Source organism: Mytilus edulis, chromosome 7 (assembly GCF_963676685.1).
Source record: "Mytilus edulis chromosome 7, xbMytEdul2.2, whole genome shotgun sequence".
Classification (NCBI taxonomy): Eukaryota; Metazoa; Mollusca; class Bivalvia; order Mytilida; family Mytilidae; genus Mytilus; species Mytilus edulis.
Window position 1 is genome coordinate 9,225,680 of NC_092350.1, and position 24,537 is coordinate 9,250,216.

General features: G+C 31.9%; 1 protein-coding gene across 1 annotated transcript in view; it reads right to left on the reverse strand.

Moving 5' to 3' along the window:
• LOC139529873 (G2/M phase-specific E3 ubiquitin-protein ligase-like) overlaps positions 1-23,535 on the reverse strand; it is a 64,820-nt gene extending 41,285 nt beyond the window's left edge. Inside the window, exons 1-2 of the mRNA XM_071325813.1 lie at positions 23,416-23,535; positions 1,564-1,724 (exon numbers count right to left, since the gene is read on the reverse strand). Coding sequence (XP_071181914.1) covers positions 1,564-1,698 — 135 coding nt within the window. The 5' untranslated portion in view covers positions 1,699-1,724; positions 23,416-23,535. The remainder of the gene's footprint in view (positions 1-1,563; positions 1,725-23,415) is intronic.
• Positions 23,536-24,537: the final 1,002 nt, after the last annotated feature.

A 24,537-nucleotide genomic window follows, 5' to 3' on the forward strand; every position in this document is an offset into this window, starting at 1 on the left:
CGCTGCTGAAATGTTGCTATAGAAAGTGTTCTCGACCGACCCTCACTGTTAATTAAGATACGAGGAAACTTTATTCGTATATGCTTATTCCTTTATTTTATGTTCGATGATATAGATGCGATTAACGTCGTTCTTAAACTATGAATTATCTAGTGATAGGAAATAATTTATATAGCAAGAAGTGAAGAAAACGGATAATGCTAGCTTTTATTATTCAAACGTAAAACATATGTTGTCATTCAAGAAATCAAGCTTTTTGACTGGACATCCCCAATTTATCTTGAAGGGTATAAGAGAACCTTGAAAGATTATTTGTTTTTAGAAAATCTGTATGAATTCTGCTCTGCAAGTCGGCCAGTAAAATGATGGATGAACAACTAAAACAACTAGAAATAGATAGTCTGTTGAAATAGCAACCCATGAAACTTAACCATTTACGACGTATATAGTTTTGAAATCCGTATGAATCTTCGGAGAAAGAAAAAAACAAGGGAATTGTATTTGTAAAAAACATATTATTAAAAATGTGATCGATATTTAATTTTAGCATTGTAAATAGTAATGAAAAATCATAACGATGTGGGAATAAGATTAAGAATACACATTTTGTAGAATAAACCTCGTCAAAATATTCCTGACGGACATCCTGTACTGTAGAAAACTGGTAGTTATATCTTTAGGAACACAAGAAAGATATTAACCAAAGAATGTGAAGTGGTGAAAGTGAAATCATCCCTCCATTAAATTGAAAGACACTATCAGGGGTTGGTTGATCGTTATGTAATATCCATTTCACAGATGAAAGCAGATATGTTCCAATTGTGGTAACCACAATACCGTCCACTTTTTTCTGAATGTGGCCTTCCGAATTAGACCTAATACTGGGTGTTTAGCAATACAAGCAACACAACGGGTGCCACACATGGAGTAGGATCTAGATCACCTGTTTTTGTTCCCTAGCTCAATAGTTAAATTGATTTTTTAAGTTGAAATTCAAAAAGCCAAATGGTATGTATCTGAAGCTGTCTGCAATGTTTCATGCTGCAACTAAGACATGGAGGTTATTTATTAAAATATTCTCTTTCATGAAAGAGTGTAGAAAATAAGTGTTGTATTCTTATATTTGTTGATAATTCTAATTTCTTTAGATGGACGTTATTGTCAACAATTCTTAAATACAAAAAAACAATTGAGTTTGATGATTTGTCCGAAAAATACAAAGCCATGTTTAACGTGCATAGAGATATTTTACAGCTTCTTTAATTTTAGATAATTTTAACTTGTGGATTGGATGTTGTTGTGTTGACTTATTCATAGTTTCTAGTTAAAATGTTATGCACAGGTTCTGGTGTTATCCTCAACGAAATAGATGTTGTTTTAACATGGTTCCAAATAATCTGTTATAGTGTTCAAAATTTAGGACCTTGAGATATCTACTTCCAACTTATGTTAAGGATATACGTTCAAATGATAATTATGTGCAAGAAGCTTCAGTGAACTTTTTACATTGGGGATTTATTTTTTAAAGCATGGTGCTTTAACATCATCATTATCTTAACTCACTTCTTCCAACGCTCCTCTTGCAGGTATATCTGGTTTTGGAAGGGCGGGGCCATCCGTCTGGCAACTTGTTGATGTCTTGTTGCGAGAAAGGTTTTCTTTCTTCACCATGGTCTGTGATGATTGCTTTCCACCCATATCTCTTTTGTTTTATTGTTCTTGTTCTAGATAAAATTACATGTTTTTCAAACACAAATCACTTTGTTATTTTGTAAACATCTAGTATTAGTTACCATATTTTATTTTATTCAAACGTATTACATCAGCATATACAGCTTGTAAAAATTGAGAAAGATGAATTAGTTGCATTAGTCACCATTTTTGTTTCTTCTGAAAAATAGGTACTTTTTGACATGCTGAAAACAATGACATTTAATTTGTAAACATATGTGAGTCAAATTAACTAAATGAAATGAATGTACCAAATTTGAGGTAACATGAAAAACCGTTGTTAAAAAAATATTTAGATGGTAAAAATCTAGGCTAGGAAGCAGCGAGACCTGTTAATATCTAAAAATATTTAAATTCGAAGACTGTTATCAATCCGTGTTTAACACACTTTCGCACAAGCGCAGCCGACTTTTTCCAGCCAATTAAGATGTGATTTTTTTCTATTGTGTTACTCATTTTGACCCATTTCTGGTAATGCCATCGGATTTTACAAAGCTCATATGGTTATTGAGTTAAAAGGACAAAACACTACTGAACATTACACTTTGACACATCTTTTTTTATGGTATTTAATATTTTTATGTTCCAACCGAGATTATTTTGATTTATGTCCCTCATTTTTATCTCTTATATAAAAAATAATTACATGCATTAACTATGTCCAGATATTCTTACTGTTACCACCTTAATGCTGTGTGCACACTCGTTGTTTCAAACCTTGCCACATTACACTAACTTAATTCAAATGATAGTATGCATATAACAGAGAGTCAATGCAATTTTAACATCACTGCAGTCTTTATGTATGTACATGTCTGTTTCAATTCATTAACCTTGTCATTGGTACCATGATTGTCAGTTATCAATATGTATGGGTTTTATATAAACCAAATAGTAGTATAGCGAATAATACATATAAAAAAGAAGATCCAGGATTCAGGATCCATTTTATTTATGTTACAAGGTTTCCCTTTATCACGCTACCAGCTGAATTAGGGTAATCCTGTGCAAGTGTAAAATATGCATCTGTCGTCTGAGTTCGGATGTAAGGCACGACCTGAAACTTAGACAACCAACAACACAGCACAAACACAATTAAGTTAAGTTGTAAACTAAATTTTCTTCGCAAATATTTAATGGTCCTTTTCGGACAAATTGTCAATGTTTATTAAAAAAACATGAATGTAGACGTGAATACGGACGTGTATTAGAAGTAACAGGAATTAATGCATCTTGTTTTAAATCTACTACGTTTATACTTCTTATGATCATTCTATCAATACGACTTTTTGGACCTTATACCTATTTCAAGAAACAACGGCATGCATTATATGTTAACCAAGCGCTGTTCTCTGCCTGTTTGTCAAAATTTAAAATGAGTATTGTCAATCTTAACCATTCCCAAAAATTGATCAACCTGACGATCATAAAAAACAAATTATAATTAATGTTTTGATGTTGCATACATTGCCGGTATCTTTAATGATCATTTCGTAAAAGAACAAATTTCTGATTATTTTGATAGTACTTAGATCCCTCTTATTTTTGTTTTACAAGACAACTACTCAGAAATAAAGTGTGCTAAGATGTCAAGATCAGTAACAATACACACATGTTATTAAAAGCGACCTTATCATTGTCCATGACCGAGGGTTGAAATTATCCTCATTAAAGGACCAAAATATCGGCCCCGTCAATTGTTAGTAAGAATCAGTATTGTATCATCAATTACGACTCACTCCGTACACACTGTACTAAATGAATAAAACAAGAAAGAGCTACAAAGAATCCTTATTTTTTATTTTATCTTATTCAGTAGTTAACATAGTTCTTAATCTTGTTAAACATTTTATAGGAGTTTATCTAACTCCTAACAACAACCATAATAGTCTTATTTCTCGTTTCAAACATAAGCTAAAAGAACTCGTCAAGGTATTTGTTTTTGTCACTGCTGATTTTTGCTGCCCATATTATCATTATTGTTAGACGTAACTAAAACATTGAGGTTTTGCAAAAAATCACCAATTTTCAGACTGACTCCATTTTCGGCGAATGACAAGCCATTACGGTTGTCTAAAATTAATGATTTCTGTGTCATTTGGTCTCTTGTGAAGAGTTGTCATCTTCTTTTAAAAGAATATGTAAAACACATAAACTTGTAGCTAAATCTTTACAAACAGAACCAAATACAAAGGAACTTCAGACTATGAAATGAAGTTGCACAAACACCTTTTAGATAAGGGATACAACAGATACAGTTAAGTCGGCCTCATATCATGACTTACATCTAAAAATTGACCATGAGGGTCGGTTGAAAACAAAACTTTACGACAAAAGAGACGAGTTCAGCTTTCCAATTGAGAACTTTCCTTTTTTTAGTAACAACATTTCAGCAGCACCTGCATACGGGGTATATATCTCCCAATTGATACGATATTCCCGTGCTTGCAATTCCTATCATGATTTTCTTGATAGAGGGTTGATGTTCACAAGGAAGCTATTAAACCAAGAGTTCCAAATGGTGAAGTTGAAATCATCCGTTCGTAAATTTTACGGACGCCATCACGAGTTGGTTGACTGTTATGGAATAACCGTTTCTCAAATGATATCGGATATGTTCCTTACGTCGTAACTACAATCGCCTTCCCTTTCATGAATGTGACCTACCGAATTATACTTTTCCCCAGGTTATAATAACATAAGCAACACAACGGGTGCCACATGCGAAGCAGGATCTGCTTACCCTTCCAGAGCACCTGAGATCACCCCTAGTTTTTGGTGGGGATGGTGTTGCTAATTCTTTAGTTTTCTATGTTGTGTCATGTGTTCTATTGTTTGTCTGTTTGTATTCTTTCATTTGTAGCCAGGCGTTGTCAGTTTATTTTCGATTTATGAGTGTGACTGTCCCTCTGGTATCTTTCGTCCAACAATCCAACACATTTATATATTTCTATGTAAGGTATGTCAGTCTTTTAAAGTTAATCCTCGTGCGAATTAATCATTTTACATGTGAAGGTCAATATATTTCACCAGCTAAATATAGAAATAGGTGGAAACCTATCAAAGTCGGTCAATATGAAATTAAAAGTATGTGTGTACATGTATTTATACTTAGGCCGTGTTCACACCAAATTCCATGTACAGTAAACTTGTTTACAATTAGTTTAATGAACTGGACATTGGTTTCACATTAAATTTGTTCACATCTATACACCTTGTTTAATTACCTGTACATAAGATTTGTTCACATTTGTAAACTCTATGTCATTTAAATGTTCATTTCGTAGAATCGAATGAAACATTTTCGGACAACTTTTCTAGCAGTAAGGGAACGACCATTTGACTCTAAATAGGGGGGATGGAAATAATTCGAACCCCAATTGGATAAAGAAAACAATTCTGGTCCTACAGATGATAAAAAATATTCTGAATCAAGAGTTTCCCCATACATTATAGTGTTAAATGTTGAAGAAAAAAAAATGATTACCAGCATCGAAAAAAAAAAAACCGGAATAAAACGTTTACGCGGAAAAATTCTGACTCAAATAAATAAACAAAATACCGCCCCCCCTCCTTTTTTTGAAGTTAAGTGGTTGCTTCTTTATGAAAGCCATTTTGATGATTTGCAGTAGTTTAAAGATACTATTAAAGATGTCTCGATTAAGCATTAGAAAACGTAGGCTGCAACAGCGTGCTTACAGAGGAAAAAGAAGGATTGATATATTAGGGATCACTATATTTCTATCTTTTCTGTTTGTTCAAATGGTATTTCTTCTCCAAGAAGTATTTGGCAAAGGGAGGTGGTAATGTTTTTTTTTACTTTTTAATTGTAATTTCACGGATCCGAGATACTAGAAAAACAATACATTTACCTCACACTTTTTAAGTAATTTTATGAGTGAATCGTTGTTTGAGTAAAAACCAGTGGCAAATATTTCTGTGCAAGTTAAGTCAATTCGGAAAGACTTTAATTTTCAAATGAATTATGTGTTCAGCAATGATGCTGCTTTGGGTCTTGATAAGGGCTTAATAAAGCTACGTTAAGTTTTATTTCTAAACAAAACAAATAAATATATCAAGTTGAGACAAATATTTCTGTAAAGAACTTCTTAAATAATTGCTATAAATATCAATTTTATTTAAAAATCGTTTCTTCCTTAAATATGCACGGTGAAACTAATGTTTTAAATGCCTAGTTTTGTGTACACTTAATCTAAACAAGGCCTACATCGAGTATCGACTGCATGTAGACAAAACATGATTTACACTACATGTAAACATTGAGTTTTATCAATGGGAACGTAAATTTGTTTAGTTTACGTGTGAGTTACACTTACACAACACCGAGTCTAGGTCAATGTGAACACAGCCTTAGTCTAGCAACTCACACAGTGATAGTCGTCAAAGCTGAAACTGTTATTAGAGATACACATTATTATGATTGTATTTTTATCTCTAAATTCTGTATATATTTGTATGTTTATCTTGCTTTTTATATTTGTAATCTATGTATCAAATACTTTTTTTAAAACAAAACGACGATGTCACTTAATCTATTGCATATATGTTCTTTAAATTGTCAGGGGTTAAGAAAATATGAAAAAAGAATTAGACTAAAAGAATGGATAAAACAACAAAAATGCAACATAATATTTTTACAAGAAACACATTTTTCGAATAATTCAATAGATAAAGAATTTACGGGCGATTTATATCATAGTTTTGGAAGCATACAATCAAGAGGTGTTTCGATTTATATTAACAAAAAATTAAACATGAAATTATAAATAAATATGTAGATCAAGACGGAAGAATTTTTTTTAATCAACACAGAAATCGATAAAAAATATATTTATGCCCCAAACACATGCAAAGATAGAAATATATTCTTTAAAAAAGCTTTAAGTGTCATTGAAAAATATAGTCTTTGTATAATTATCATAGGCGGTGATATGAATGAAACGCTTAATATAAAAGATAGAAAAAGTAATAGAAAAGATCAACAAAAAATTAAAAAATAAGACAAATGGGCTAAAAACTCTGATAAAAAAAACTAAAAGTTATAGATATATGGAGAGCAATAAATCCAAATAAAACGCCAAATCCATGGAGAAGAAAAAATAATGAAGTAGCTAGTAGAATTGATTATTTTCTAGTTAGTCAAGATGTGAGACCAAAGGTACTCAGCACTGATATACGACCTGCAACAATTCATTATACTACGAAAGCCGAGAAGGCTCACCTATAATTCAGATTTCAACATTCGGAATTCAGCATTCAGAATTCAGAATTCAGAATACGGAATTCAGAATTCGGAAATATTCGTTTTATAATATTTTAAACTTAGTTATTATTTTAATAATTACTATTTGTTTTCATTGTAATATAAAAATTTAATACCGGTCTTTATATCATCTACTCCTTCTTATATGAAGAAATTCTATTTATTTCTCCATGGCATAATCTATATAAGAGGGTTTGCTTTTATTTCACCTTTGTGTGTTTACTGGTTTGAAATCGACCCCTGTAATCCTATGGTTTTAACTGCCACCCTTACCACCATCCCAACATACACCATCCGCTATTTATATTCCTTGTCTTTATTTACTCTCTAAAAACATGCATGTTCACCAAACCCCGAAAATATCTTATTTCGAACAAAAAGCGAAAATCCGATTAACGTTAAAATTAAATATAGAATTACATAAAACTTAGGTAGTAAAAGCTTTTTCATGATCGAAAGATAATTTCTCTGGCAAAACTTTCTAAAAAAGTATCCTAAATTATCCGTATTTTGACATGTAGATACGGACCTCCATAAAGTTTATATCTATAATTTGGAAGGGATTATTTAAGGGGGGAAAGCAAGGCGACAAACAGGTGACTCGGATTCTAGCACTTTTCTAGCTTTAGGCTTGCCCTCTCTCAACACTATATTACATGCCTATGAGTCTAACTACAATCCCTTTTTTTTCTTTTGCCCTTGTATAAACGCATGTTTCTGAAGGGAATTTACTAGTTCCGTGAAACGTTTTCTCGGAAAGATGTTTGATTGTGAAAAAAAGTTCAGAGGTATATTATATCCTATATTTATTTGCAATCCCCTTTCCACTGACGCGATAAGAACGTGTACATATCTTGCTGAGAAAGACGATATCAATTTCCCGCGATTTTTAGTGTGGTGAAATCAAACTTACACAATACTGAGTACATACAAAAACGCAACACAACAAGTTTGAAACTTTTATTACAGTTACTCCATTATCTACTATAATAAAAGCAACAAAAAAAAATAATAACCTGGGGTATTGTACATGTTTCTTAACTTATTTGGATCGATCATAATAGTTTAACGAGTGAGTGAATGAATTCTGCTTAACGTACAGAAGCAAATAAACTATATGCATATTCCTAATGTGAACATTTGAATAAATGATGAATAAACTCTGCTTTGTGATTGTCCGATATGTTGAGCCGGAAACCAATTTCAAAGTCTTTTGATTGATCTAGCGGACAAAGGTTCGAACTTACGACATTTTGTACTCAGACAAGCATGCTAACAACGAGACCATCTAGTTTGTTTAGTATAATAATGGATGTTTAAATATTACTTCCATGGTATAATATATTCTTCCCTGAACAAATATTTTTTATAAAGTCCTGTTATTTACATAGCTACTGATATATTTAATGGGAGATTAATTGTTTCAATCTTCAGACAAAATAATGTTCCATTTGTTGTTGCGTTTTAATTGACACTTACTATACAAACGGAAAGCAATGACCGATCATCATAGACTATCAATTACAGAACTATTAAACTCATTATGTATGTTTATCTTAAGGCAGTGGCTATTCGTCCGGCTAGCAAATAGTCAAAAATGTCTATTCATCCGGCAAGCCGGACAAATATCATTTTTTACGGTTTTTCGCTATTTGTCCGGCCAAAATCTTTTCACATTTTTTTAACGGTAATAATTCTTATTTGTCTGTCTTGAAAAAGATGGCCATCCATCCCTCCATTTTTTGGGGTACTGAGGGAGGGGGAATGATTCTCTCTTTTGTTGTTCTGCATATGAATTTCCTGTAAAGTAAATAGTCGGCCAACAAATTCTCAAGGTTCTAATACTATAATCTGACAAGTAAATAACCTTGTGTATTCCTTATCTTTATCTTTATCTTGTATTTAATTTGAAGTCGGTCGCAGTTGACGGTTAGCTCTTATGATAATAATAATTACTGTATTTAAAGAATGCGACTCAATTAGCATTCACTAATCTACCTTGAGACCCTCACAAAAATAATACAGAACACATTTTATAGATATTACAGTCTTTGAACATATCATGCTATATATATTAATTATTGTCTGTAGAAAAGGAAAAATAAAAACAAATTATACATTTAATTTATTGCTCAAACTTGTATATCATGTATATAAAGATGTCTTTTTTTTTTGAACTCATAATTGATAATAAATAGTTAATATCTTTTTAAATATAACCATTATTATTTGTTCTAGTACTTTGATTTACGATACTGCAGTTAATGACGAGTGGTGTAGGGAGGCACGCGCGGGAAATGTTTATTTGTATCCGTTGATTGACATACAGTAACACATGCGATGATAATTTTCATTTTTCACATCACGTATCTTGAATTTTGACTTTACTGTATTTAACTTAATAAGAAAAAGAGACATGTAGAAAAAGTTGGCCAAGTTTTGTAATAAATAATTTTTGTTTTGAACATGCTCCAAATTGTCCACCTGACAGAACGGACTCCACCGGCCGTCAACATATACTCAAGGGGTACACCAGATGAGTAACGGAGTTTAACGGATATGAACGGACACGAACAAATTGTTTAAAGTAATAAATTGAGATGCTATCCGTTACTCTTCCGTGCGCGTTATCCGGTACAGTGATCAGGACACGGTCAAACGATCTGTATACGTTTTGGTATACGTTTTGGTGAAATTATGATTGTTCGTTCCAGAACTATGGGATTTTTTTTATTAGTTAACAAAATGGAAGGTATTTTTTCACATATCTTTAAAATGCCATATCTGATTGGCTTTAAACTTTACACAATTTTTTGTTATTATATATAGTCTTGAGGTCTGTTTAATTTTTTATGACATTTTTATTTAGGTATTTAGTTACAAGAGATACGGACTTCTTTTAATACTCATATTTAAAGGGGGAATATGTTTCGCACATGTCGCGCTGTATTTTGAAAATGCCTCTTTTAATATACACAGTGGTTATTGTGATATTAAGGTCTGCAGACTTTTGGGTGAAATTTTATTATTTCACATGACATGTCGTAATGCGTCTTGAGAATGCATTGTTTTATTTACTTTCGATTTTACACAGTTGTATGTTGTTATAGTCGGTCTGTATATTAATTAAAGCCGGGTCATACACACACGGTAGGACATTTACCAGCTGGACCATATGAGTATCAATACCAAATAGGTATTTTATACATGTATCAGAATTTCTTAAAAATATCTTCAAAAATGTAAAATTTAGATTCCACAAAAACGATGATAGATTTCAATAGTTGAAATTGAAATAGCTAAAGAAATTGAAGAAATTAGATTTTTAAAGGATCAAATATTTGTATATGTGCGTTTAAAAAAAACCTATTACGGTATTGTTGTATAATAGTTATCAAAAGTACCAGGATTATAATTTTATACGCCAGACGCGCGTTTCGTCTACATAAGACTCATCAGTGACGCTCAGATCAAAATAGTTAAAAAGCCAAATCAATAGAAAGTTGAAGAGCATTGAGGATCCAAAATTCCAAAAAGTTGTGCCAAATACGGCTAAGGTAATCTACTCCTGGGGTAAGAAAATCCTTAGTTTTTCGAAAAATTCAAGGTTTTGTAAACAGAAAATTTATAAAAATGACCATATAATTGATATTCATGTCAACACCGAAGTGCTGACTACTGGGCTGGTGATACCCTCGGGGACGAAACGTCCACCAGCAGTGGCATCGACCCAGTGGTGTAAATAGTTATCAAAAGTATCAGGATTATAATTGTATACGCCAGACGCGCGTTTCGTCTACATAAGACTCATCAGTGACGCTCAGATCAAAATAGTTAACCGGTGTCCGTCCGTCCGTCGTCCACACTTCAGGCAATATAACTCAAAAACGATTTTTTAACTTTAAAACATCCGTGCAACCTTGCATTATATTTTGCCTGATAGGAGCCGGCAAGGTGACGTCGCGTTATTAGGGCCTCGCCTTTAGGCGGGTCGCCCTATAGTGATCAGTCTGTCCGTCCGTCCGTCCGTCCGAAATCAATTGTAAACCTAAACATATATTTGCTTTTTATTAAATCTAAAGCTAGCATTGGATTTGTGAATTAACTGATACATGACGATTGCTTGTAGTAAAAGGAAGTATTAGGGCCTGCCTTTGGGCGGGTCGCCCTATAGTGATCAGTCCGTCCGTCCGTCCGTCCGTCATACTTTAACTTTGTGTCCGCTCCATATCTAGAGAACCATTATGATTTCATACTTTATACTTTACATGTTTATTAACCACCACCAGAGGGCGTGTCATGATGTATGTACAACTTCCTAGGTCAAAGGTCAAGGTAAAAAAACTTTGGTTTCAGTTGACAACCCTGTGTCCTGTGGTGAAGATCGTGCCCTCTCTATATCTTGAGAACCGTTATGATTTCAAAGTTTATACTTGACATGTATATGAACCAACACCAGAGGGTGTGTCATAATTTATGAACGACTGCCTAGGGCAAAGTTCAAGGTCAAAAACTTTGGTTTCAGTTGACAACCCCATGTCCTATGGTAAAGATTGTGTCCGCTCTATATCTTGAGAACCGTTATCATTTTAAAGTTGATACCTGAAATGTATATAAACCAATATCAGAGGGTATTCATAATTTATGTACAACTTCCTAGGTCAAAGGTCAAGGTCAAAAACTTTGGTTTCAGTTGACAACCCCATGTCCTATGGTAAAGATCGTGTCCGCTCTATATCTTGAGAACCGTTATCATTTCAAAGTTTATACTTGACATGTTTATAAACCAACACCAAAGGATGTGTCATAATTTATTTACAACTTCCTAGGTCAAAGGTTAAGGTCAAAAACTTTGATTTCAGTTGACAAACCCATGCCCTATGGTAAAGATACAATTTTTTAATGCACATTATTCACAGCGGGGCCCACAGAGATGGCTCCCATCTCAATGATATCTAGTTCCTACAAGTATTATTCCGACATCCAATTATTCCGACAACCCATTACTCCGACAGCTCATTATTCCGACAGCTCATTTTACCGACAATGCATCTGCCATTACTTTATGGGTTAAGTTTCTCTAAAATGACCAACTTCATTCTCCATATTATTTGTATTTGTCCGTTTTTATTCCCCTTATTCGCCTCATGTTGGATATTTGCTGGATATTTGTCTCAGTTCTTTGGAGATACACATTCTTATTAATTGACCCCATAAGGGCTATTGCCCTTTGAGGTATTTTTTTTTGCAATTTTTTGTACACTTTTGTAATCTTTTACAAAATTCTTATCCTCAGAAACTTCAGGGCCAAATTAAACCAAACTAAGCTTGAACTATCGTCAGGGAATGTTGTTAAGCAAAATGTATCTGAAAACCTCGCCCATCAACCAAGATAGCCGCCATGGCTAAAAATAGAAAAAAAGGGGGTAAAACAGTAAAGCTTATATCTCTGAAACTTAATCATCAAGATCTTTCTACCGTTGAAATTTGCACACGCATCGGACAACCTGCTGTTTGATTACTTCCCTGAATTGGTAATTTTTAGGACGTTTGGCAGTTTTATTCTTTATATTCTTGCCTATATAGTTCTTGAGTGTACTTTGTTTAATATGCACTGCAGCACATAGACCAAGGTGAGAGACGCAAAAGCCTCATGTTTTGTTTTGTCATCTCTTCTTTTCATATGTTCAGAAGATCTCATTGTAATTAACACCTCTTGTCATCTTTACAAAAACTTTCATTACCTTTGATTATGACTTAAGAGCTACCTTAGTCTTATAAACAATTGCTTGAAATTTTGTCTGATGAATTCGAGTCAACATCTATGTGTTGACTTTTGAAGAGGGTTAGTTACTTGGGGAGTATGAAATCTGCAACAAAATACAGATGGACAGTTTTTGATACGAGTCCGATAAAGTGATGCTTGATCTAAGGTCAGCACTGTAAAAAATATCTGTATCTGCATGATTCGCATCTTTTTCGTTTTACAGTGAAGATATCCACCTAGATTCGCACCTATAGTGAATAAGAACTAATTAATATGACGGTAAACGGTTGTTTGCTTCTTTTTTTTTTTTTCGAACATGATACATTCGGGGGTAGGGATAGGTAGTATTTGTATTATCGTGTAATGGACATATTTTGAGGGAGTTAATAGACTATGAAACTAGGAATTAAAAAACAGCGTAAGGATGTATGTTAGGACGGCGATGAGGGGGACATTTTGAATCAGAGACTTACAGGGGTAGATTCCAAAACGGCAAAAGCACAAAGATATGACGAAAAGAAACCCCCACTATAGATTATATTATGGACAACAAAATAGATATAAACTATTTATATAAGGTGGAGTAGTTAACATAAAGACAAGCATACAATTTTCATATCACAACCAAAACATATATCAATTAAAAACCAATTGTTCAGAGAACAATTGAAAGTCTTTCCACACCAAAGTAATTTGGATAAGAAGGTAGTTTCTTTATACTGATGCGAAAAATGATGGTTTAATTATCTTTTTGAGTGATATAAGGGAAATAATATGCTACTTCCGGTGAAATGAATGTCACATCCGGTCTCATATGATAGCTTCTTTCACACTGATTCCAAAAATATATAGTTTCTCTATACTTTTGTATGTAGAATGGGAGATAATTGGCCACTTCCGGTTTGTTGGAAGTTATTTTTAGTCTTCAGTAATCTGTTCATGTATCTATATGACAAATAATATGGATTCTGAGTACTTTTATGTGAAAAAATTGCAAAAATAGCTACTTCCGGTTTCCTAAAGGTCACTTCCGGTAGTCATTTTTCAAGGTCATTTCTCACTTAACCTTTTGTATAAGGTCAAATGTCTTTATAATGAACTTAATTGAAGTTATAATCAAATAACTTCATATCAAGACATTTCAGGGGCACCAACTCCTATAAGATGCCATTTAATTGTATAAGACTAAATGTAGCATATCTTCATTACAATAAAGCTGATATTTTGCACTTGTTCTTTTATATGTATCTCTCAAAGTGTCGGAGAAAATGCAAAAACAAGCAAAAGTCACAATTGAGAACTTGACCTTGACCTTTGACCTTGACCTTATTTTCTAAGTTAGGACCCAGGGGACTCAAATAAAAACATTCCAGGGTTATACGGTTAATAGTTTATGAGTTAAATAAACATACCGACAAATTTATTTTGTAAAGGTAGATAACTCCTATAAAATTTCATCGAATCGCTTCGATCCAAATTAGCCAAAAATTCCTGAGGATTTGACGAACAATGTGTAAAAAGAATTTTGTCGATATCTTTTTTTGTTACGAAGGAGATGCACACAGATGATAAACAGTGAATAGGGAGATAACTCTCACAAAGAAAATGGTTCGGCTTAGCAGGGTGAAATTTAAAAGCGCATAAACTAGACAATACAATATGAAAAATATCTAAGCGACACATTGCGAAACAAACATTTATCGCAAGAACAAAATTTGGCGGAAAAAAAAAATAATAATCAGAAGAAAAACAATAAGTCTTTCCACAGAAAAGTGGAAAGACTTAATTATTACAATATGTATGTTATAACATTTGATAAAAATGATTTCCCAATTCTGAATTCCGAATTCTGAATTCTGAATGCCGAATTCTGAATGCCGAATTCTGAATGCTGAATTCTTGATTATAGATGAGCCTTCTCGGCTTTCGTATTATACAGATCACTTAACAATTTCACTTAAAATTAATCATTGTCAAGGGAACAAAAGAAAGGGATACTTTAAACTAAACAATAGTATTCTCAATGACAAATCATACAAAATAAAAATAAATACTTTATAGAAAAATATGAAAAAATAAAAAATAAAAAAAGTCTAGCAATTTTGTGGGATCTCTTTAAAATAGAAGTAAGAGAGAAAACTATAGAACATTGTAAATTAAAAGCTAAACATAAAAGAGATGAAATTACAAAATTAGAACAAGAACTTAAAATTTTGACTGAAACTCATGATAACAACCTTGATGGAAAAAATAATAATTTGCCAAACATAATAGATTCAATGAATAAAACAGAAGAAACGCTACAAACTCTATATTCAGATAAAATAAAAGGGGCTCAAATAAGATCACGAGTTAACTGGATAGAAGAGGGCGAACAAAATACAAAATATTTCTTTGGATTAGAAAAATCCAGACAAACAAGGAAAAACATTACTGCTATTAAGGACAGCAAAGGAGAAATAACAGAAGATCAAGGCAAAATATTAGAAACGGGGAGAAATTATTATGTCAATTTATATAAGTCAACTAACCCTGAATTAAGAGAAATTGAAAATTATATTGAAAAAACTAAAATAAATCACAAATTAAGTACACAAGAAGGTAATGCAATCTGACAATAGAGATATGTACAAAATCTGTCTTGAAAATGAAACTTAATAAAACACCAGGTATCGATGGTCTCCCAATTGAATCTTATAGAGCTTTCTGGTCCAAGTTACAAAACTTGGTGTAGATGTTTTTAATAATTGCTATGAAAAAACGAATTGAAAAATTCTCAGAAACTAGGATTAATTACCCTTATATACATGAAAAATGACCCATTAAATTTAGATAATTATAGACCAATTACCTTACTAAATGTAGATACCAAAATTATAGCATACTCTCTTGCACAAAGACTGAAACCAATATTGCATAAAATTATTCATAGTGATCAAAACGGTTATGTAAAAAACAGATATATTGGATTTAATATTAGACAAATCCAAGATATTATAGATTATTCGGAAAAATTCAATGTAGATGGAGCAATCCTATTTTTAGACTTCACAAAGGCATTTGACTCGCTAGAATGGGAATTTATGTATTGTTCTTTAAAGAAATTTGGTTTCCAGAAATCTCTTTTGAGGTGGATAAATACTTTATACACAGATATAAAGGGTTGCATATTAAACAATGGCTGGATTTCAAGAACCTTCAACATTGAGCGCGGTATATGTCAAGGATGTCCCGCGAGTTCTATAATTTTCGTCATTGCTGTTGAAATTTTAGCTAGTAGATTAAGACAAAATAAAAATTTTAAAGGTTTTCAAATTAAACTAGATAATAAAACCCATACCTTAAAATTAAGCCAGCCTGCTTATTATGTGATCAATTGTCATTAACTTTGAATATTATATATATTTTGGATCACTTTCAGGCTGAAAGCTTAACCGAAATAAAACAGAAGGAATATGGCTCGGCAATTTAAAGTCCTGCAAAGATAAGGTTGAAAACATTAACTTGAAACAAAAACCTATAAAAGTTTTGGGAATATACTTTGGACTTAATAAAAATGAGTGTAAAAAATTAAACTTGCAACGACAATACGAAAAATCGGAAAAAATAAAACAAAATGGAATAAAAGAAATTTAACTATGTTAGGTAAGATAACTCTTGTTAAATCATTAATCTTACCGAATATTACTTATGTTGCATCTGTAACCGAAATTGATAACGAATACCTAGTAAAATTTTAAAAAATATTATATAGTTTTATATGGAATCATAAATCAGAAAAAGTTAAAAGGGATATAACAAATAAAAATTACCAAGCTGGCGGGCTTAAAATGATAAACATAGATAAATATCTAGAAGCGATAAATATTAGTTGGGAAAAAAACTCATCGATAACGAAGATCTATCACCCAAATGGAAAGTCTTACCAAAAGTTTATTTGATCAATTTGGACAAGAATTTCTTATATTTAAAATGAATTTCAACAATATTAACTTGGTCTATCAACTGAAAGAACTAATTCCACAATTTAACTTAAGAATTTTCATATCATGGATAAATTCAAAATCTGAAAAAGAATCAGATCATCCATCATATAAACAAATTAGACAGCAGCTTATAAGGGGCAATACAAACATCAAATTTAACGGTAACGGAAGATGTAACCAAAGAAAATAAACAAAATGACAATAATACATAAATAACATCAGACTACTAGCAGTTAACTGACATGCCAGCTCCGGACCTCAATTAAACTGATTGAAAAATTATGTCTTCATCATATGAATATCAGACACAATCCTCCCCGTGAGGGGTTTAGTATCATACCATCATACCATAAATGAGAAAAACATAACCCGTGTCATGCCAACAACTGGTTTATTAAGAATAAATGTGTTTAGTTCCGATGCAAAGACCCTATAAGTGAATCAATATTAACGCCAAAATATGCAATCTTTAATGACCTGACAACAGTATCGTAACTATATCCCTTCTTAATAAGTCTATTTAAAGGTTTTGTTAGCTTCTGAGGTGAATACTGACATTTTTGTGCTTTATAAAGAATATTTCCATAAAATATTGGATGTGAAATACCTGAACGTATAAGAAGTCTGCATGTTGAGCTATATTTACGAATGATGTCCTTATACCGATGATAAAATTTAGTAAATGTTTTGACTAGTTTGTGATATTGAAAACCCTGGTGTAATAATTTTTCAGTAATACATAAATTTCTCTCGTTAAAATCTAAAACATTGTTACATACACGAGCGAATCGTACAAGTTGAGATATATAAACTCCTGACTTGGGACAGGCGCAAAAATGCGGTCGGGTTAAACATGTTTATGACATCTCAACCCTCCCCTTATACCTCTAGCCAATGGAGAAAAGTAAACGCATAACAATGTCAGTTACTGCTAATAGTCTTTTGTTAATTATGTATCATTGTTATTTTGACACTCGGGCTCGTTCTTCTTTTAAACTGAGTTTTACCGTGCGTATTCAATTGAGTTTCCTTATTCTTATTGACAAGAAAGAAAGGGGAGGGTTGAGATCTCGCAAAATCATGTTTAACCCGTCCGTATGTTTGTGTCTGTCCAAAGTCAGTCAACTCTAGCCTCTGTTCGTCTGTATTACATTGTTTTTTTATTTCAGTATTTTTGTGATTTTGCTATTTATTGATCATGCAAAATTCAGAGGTAAAAAAAGAAAATTCAAAACGAAAATTCCTCAATCGTATACCGAACTCAAAAGCTCAAACACATCAAACGAATGTATTACAACAGTTATATTGCCGACTTGGTACATGCATTTTCTTATATAGCAAGCCCTCTCACTTGTATAATTTGGATAAAATTCCATTATATTTAGTACGATATTTGAACAATTCAAAAAGACATAATTAGCCGTACTGTGACCTATAATTGTTAATTTCTATGTCAGTTAGTCTCTTATGGCGATTTGTCTTATTGGAGTTCACCAGTCACAATTGTGCTATAATCCTAATGACTATAAATGAAATAATAGATAACAAAGAAGCACAAAAATACTTTAGATAAAGCACATTAACAAAACTGACAGACAAAAATACAAAAAAATACCATAGTACAATAACACAATGACGGAACGTGTAAGTATAGAACAACGTCATATGTATCAAAGACACATTAACAAGCATAAAGACAAAGAATATTAGCAAAAAATGAATGAAACTCAAGCACATCAAACGAATGTATTACAATTGTTATATTGCTGACTTGGTACATGGCACAACTTTTTTTCAAAACACATCTGTATCAAAACGGTTCAATGGATAAGCTTCATTCTGAGCTGAAATCATCCCTAAGACATACTAGTTGTAATATACATAAGAATCTATGGCACATGTCATCATATTACAAGTTGCTGTCTTTCAAATAAAACTTTTTTTTCAAAAGTGTTGCACTCCTGACAATTTGGCATCTTTTTTAATGTAATTTTTCTAATGCTTTAACATTTCCAAAGATATTTAGCAGGATTATTCTACACATAAAGCTACAAAATTCAGCCAATTTTAACATTGCAATCACTGCCATTTAGTAGCGAAATGTGATGAGATGTGAATTTATGTATACAATAAGTGATATGTATGATATAGCTCCAAAAAAATATTGTTTAAATGAAAATTAAATGTCAAATCTGAAAGGCATAAATGTATATAAATACTTAATCTAGAAATCATGGTATGTTTTGACGATGTATAAACTATTTTGTAATGATATATAGTGAATGTCAGGAGTGCAACAAGATAGGGGATATAAAGTACCTTATATAGGTAATATTTGTTTTAAAAATAAGAGTTCAGAAAAATTTTGAAGATTGGAGATCTCTTTTTAAGCTGTAAAACAACAATTCTGATGGATATTTAATGGAACTTAGTTCATAGTTTGGTAACTTAACCTCAATTGTATAAGAATGTGCCAGAAAAATCAATTTAAATATGGTCTGAAGTGCATAATAACATTAACGGTACCAATTTTTCTGCACCAGATGCGCATTTCGACAAATAATGTCTCTTCAGTGATGCTCGTGGCCAAAATATGTAAAATCCAAAGCGTATATAAAAGATGTAGAGCTATAATCCAAACGTTCAAAAAAGTATAGCCAAATCCGTGAAAGGAATCAAAGCTTTGTATGAGGGAGATACATTCCTTAATTTATAATAATTTGTAACAATTTGTAACAGCAAATTTGATAACACAAAAAATCTGTATTCTCATGCAAGCACCGGGGACTAACAGTCCACCAGCAGAGGCATCGACCCAGTGGTAGTAATGACATTAACGGTACCAATTTTTCTGCACCAGATGGCATTTCGACAAATAATGTCTCTTCAGTGATGCTCGTGGCCAAAATATGTAATATAGATGCATAAGGTAAAACAGAAATTACATTCAAATGACAGATGTAGGTCTCTATGAACCAGCAATGATTAAAAATTTTAAAAAAAATCATGAGTATTTTATTCTAGGTTCTGTATTTTAGTTTGGTGTATAATATGTCAGGAGTGCAACAAAAACAGGGGAAATTGGATGTATTTTCTGTTTGATACATCTTTTTATTAAAAGATTTATCTATTATTTTTTTTTTTCATTAGTGAATTTAAAAAAGGGTTAGAAGGTTTTTTATCAACTTATTGATGAATTATTTTTTAGTTAAAACTTTTTCAATCAACTTTAAATGAATTGCAAAAAAACATTAACAAAATTTATAATCAAAGATGAGATTATTTTAAAATGTTTGCATTAAAAGTAATGTTTGGATTTCTGCAATGAAATGGGGTGAACAAATATTAATATTTCATAGTATTTTTCTGAAATCATATTCCCAAAAAGGTATACTTGATTTATTTATTTTTAATTAGTTTATGTCAATAAAGTTTCAGAACTTTTTTTTTCTTACTACTTTTTTATACCCTTTTGGATTTATTAACTTAAATGTACATGTATCAAGATACTATAAAAGAAAATGCACTAAAACAAAGTTGATATTTGACCAAAAAAAAAAAATTTGGACCATGTTTTGTGACTTTGCCCTTGTGTTATGCCATTGTTAATTTATTTCGACTTCGAGTTTGAATGTCCTTTTTGTAAGTATTTATGTGTGATTTTATTCTTATCTATTTTAATTTCCACCAATGAAAGATTAAAAGCCGCAAATAAGTTAAATCATCCATTCATTCCTATAATATTATGTTGTAAATCTTTCTATTTCAAAATTGCCGAATAAATAGGTAGATAATGCTTTCTTACATTCAGATTATTATGTATCTTGTAGGGGTGACCGAATGCTTTAAACTACTAAAAAACTAATTTTGAAAATGAGTTCTACAGTAAAATTGATCTCATTGTTAGTCACTGGCGCATATTGTATTTAAATTTTATAATATAGTACATTTATTAATTTGAATAGACTCTTATTATATACTATATAATTGCTGTGATTTATTTGCGGTATTGGGTTACACTTGATAATTATATAATGTACTAGTTGAAATATAGAACCTTCAGAACATTGTAGTTGGTCATATTTATAGTTAATAAGATGGCGTGCAATCCAATCAGGAGTGCACATGAAATGATGTTTTTTATTATAATTCTATATTTTGTAAATTCTTTGCATGAACATGTTCAACGTATTAGTTTTTAAAGTCAATAGAATTTGAGAATTTTAATTAATTCGATGCCTCTTTGAATTTTTTTTTTACTAGAACATACCCGCGAAATCGCGGGCATATAAAGCTTGTGAACTGTTGTAGGATGATTTTTTGTTAAAGATATAATGTATGGAGAATTACATAAAAGGTATCTCCCTTTTTTCCAAAGTCCGATATTTGTTTCCTTTCTGTTAAATTCAATTATATTCGTGTTTCTGGCCTACGACCACAATTATTCTTCTTCTTTTGCTACATTGCTTCTTTTGGTAAAAGTCAAATCAAATTAAAAATTTGCACCGTTCCAAACATGAAATAAATGTAACTGCTTATATATAGACCATTATGAGTCTAAAAAATATGCTTCTATGACAATCCATCAGTCCTTTTTTGAGAGCCTTATTAACATGTCAATGGTAGGATTTGAATCATGTATAAATGACTAATACCGTCTAAGGCTAATTTGAGGGTTGTCTATCGGAGGGGTCCTAATCCCGAAATCCCGTGATTAAAACCATGAAATCCCGAGATTAAAAGAAATTCATATCCCGAAATCGAAAAATATATTCCCGGATCCCGTAAGGATCAATCTCCTAATCCCGAGCTTAAAAACACCCAATCCCGACGCCCCGAAAAAGGGCCTGCCTCCCTCTAATCTCTACCTTACTTTCATTTTCGCCAAATCACTATTTTCTCTTTTAACAATAAATTTTTATGCTCCAATTATGGACACTATTTTTTCTAGTCTATGCATCCGTGCGTTCGGTCGTCCGTCTCTTTTGTCTGTCCTACTTCAGGTAAAAGTTTTTGGTCGAGGTAGTTTTAAATGAAGTTGAGCATGTTCTACTTATTTTAATATATATGCAAGGGGTATGACCCCTTAAATAGTAAACATTTCAAAGAAAACAGTAAACAGAATCAGGTACTTTCTATACTATCATAGAAATGGTCTTATAGAATACAGAGAGTCTCTATATATTAAAGTAGTATAATCGTAGTTTACATGTAGATAAACCCGAATAATATGTGTCCTCTCTAAGGAGGAATAATAGTTGTGATTTTTGCGATCTAAACACCATGATATGGAGAACGCTCTACGATTGGTTGTACTTGTGTCACATGTTTTACTTATTTTAATATAAATGCAACTGGTATGACCCCTTACATTTAAAAAAAAAACAGTAGACAGAATACAGAGAGTCTCTATATATTGAAGTAGTATAATCGTAGTTTACATGTAGCTAAACGCAAAAAAATAATTGTCATCTCTAAGGAGGTATAATAGTTGTGGTTCTTGCGATCAAAACACCACGATATGGAGAACGCTCTGACTGGCTTATCTATTTTTCATTTTTGTTATCTATCATACGATCATATCCGGACTCCTTTTTTGTCGTTTTTCTCCAAAAATAACTCAATCTGAATAATCATAAGAATGGATGACAAATGCGACTATGCATGTTACCTATAGGACACAGAGGCATGATGATTGATTTATTGTGGAAGGAACAGAAGCGACACACAAAATGAGGTCTTCTCGTTTAATAGTATAGATATCATTTGAACGGTTCGTTGAAATTCTGTATACATTTAAACCTTTCTCATAATCTGTCATACGAATCATCTCACAACTACTTTTTCCAGAACTTCGAGTTTAATCAGAATTTTTTTTTATTGTTCAATGTACAACTTAAGATTGTAAGTTCGTTTATCTAATGAAATTTAGAATCATGAATTGTGAATTCACACTCAAATATAAGAGAAAACAAACGACACAACGTTAAAATGTAACACGCACAGAAACGAACTATATTATAATAATAACAATATAACTATAATATAACAATAAAAGATTAATTCCATTTACTCTGTCAGTGTTTGGTTGTTAATATCGTGATTTATTGTATTACTTGAAGTAAACAGCCGTTTAGAATTATATATAAAAATAATTCAAATGCTCACTCATATATAATCAAGTATTGCAATGACGTTAATAATTCATTCTATTTTTTGAAATATCTCATTTCATTGGAGTCGAACTAAGGGTAACTTAAAATATTTCTCTTGTCGTGATATTTATTTTGATGATTTTACTTTTGTCAAGCTAGACGTTTTATAATGCATTAACACAGGAGTGAATTGCTGTTTTTTTTTAAGAAATGACTCCCTCCATTAAATTTTTTCAACTTGAAAAAAAATAAGAGAAAAGTTATAATTTCATGTTGTTTTTTTTTTTGTATTTACCATCACTAAGAACGCTAAAAGCCGATTATTTGAAAGCCAATACTGTATAAGAAAAGAAACATTTGAAGAGCTTTATTATCAAAAACAAAGCAACAACAAACATCCAAATACATCAAAGATCTATTAGTTTCTCAAAAAGTTTATTTTTTAAATGCAGATAATTGTTAAAACTAAAATTAAAATTAATTTAGTCTTACCTTACTTTGATGTCAGTTAATCAAAATCAATATACAAAACATATATCATTGTATTGCCGATAAAATGTATTGTGTGTTCATTTGTATCGGTATATCAGGCCAAAGAATTTATGAACGCATGAAAAAATACCTTTCTTATGTAAATGTTTCAATATATCCCTACATTAAACTCTTTGGACTTTTTACAAACAAGGACAGGAAGTATATTTACTTATATAGTGTGTGATAATATTTTGTGAAGGAACTCGATGTTTGCTATACCACTGTTCATTTCAACGTACTTTATGACAATGCCACGATACAAATAAAAATGAAATTTTTGCATAGTTCAAGAAATTATTTTACTTTTTGTCACTTATTATTTGTGAAACATTAATTGTTTTCAAAAAGCGTTTTTCTGTATAAAGTCAATAACTATGTAGACTGTTGAAGCCCAGACCTTCTATTGCCTTAAATACGCAAAAAGAAAATACATTTCTTTTGGTGAAATCATTAATGAAAATGATATAGTGAGGTTATAATTCGCTTTTAGAAGCCAATTTGGTTCAATTTTGTCAAAATAAGCTAAGAAATATGACTGATGAGTCATTCAGTTGCAAATGAATATTTCGATCTCATCGAATAGTATTCATGTAACCTTCCATTTTACTTCTGAGTAAGAGATGGAATACGCATGTATTCAGCTATTCATAGGAACAAAATTGAAAGTAAAACACAGGAGATGAACCATTTGGTTGACTGATTCGATCATAAAAAAACATTCTATACAGATAAAAACAGCATTAAAACATACCTTTTAAGCTGGGGTCACACATTCACGATTTTTACTGCCGTCCTTGACAGGACCATTCCCGATTAAAATTTGTCAAAAGTCTGATCAAGATCCTGTGAATCGTGGATGGAAATTCGATTTGTATCTTTCGCCAGGTAAAATTCAACCGAGTCTGTCACGACTGCGTCCCGATTCTACCGACTGTAATCCGACAGAGATCAGATAGTGACAAGACAGTGAACCGACGCTGACGGAAGTTATCCGTTCGAAAACTGTCGGCATAATCGGGTTGATCAGGTACTGTCGGAACGTAATCCTATCACGGTCCGCTCTATCGCATTGCAAACGGC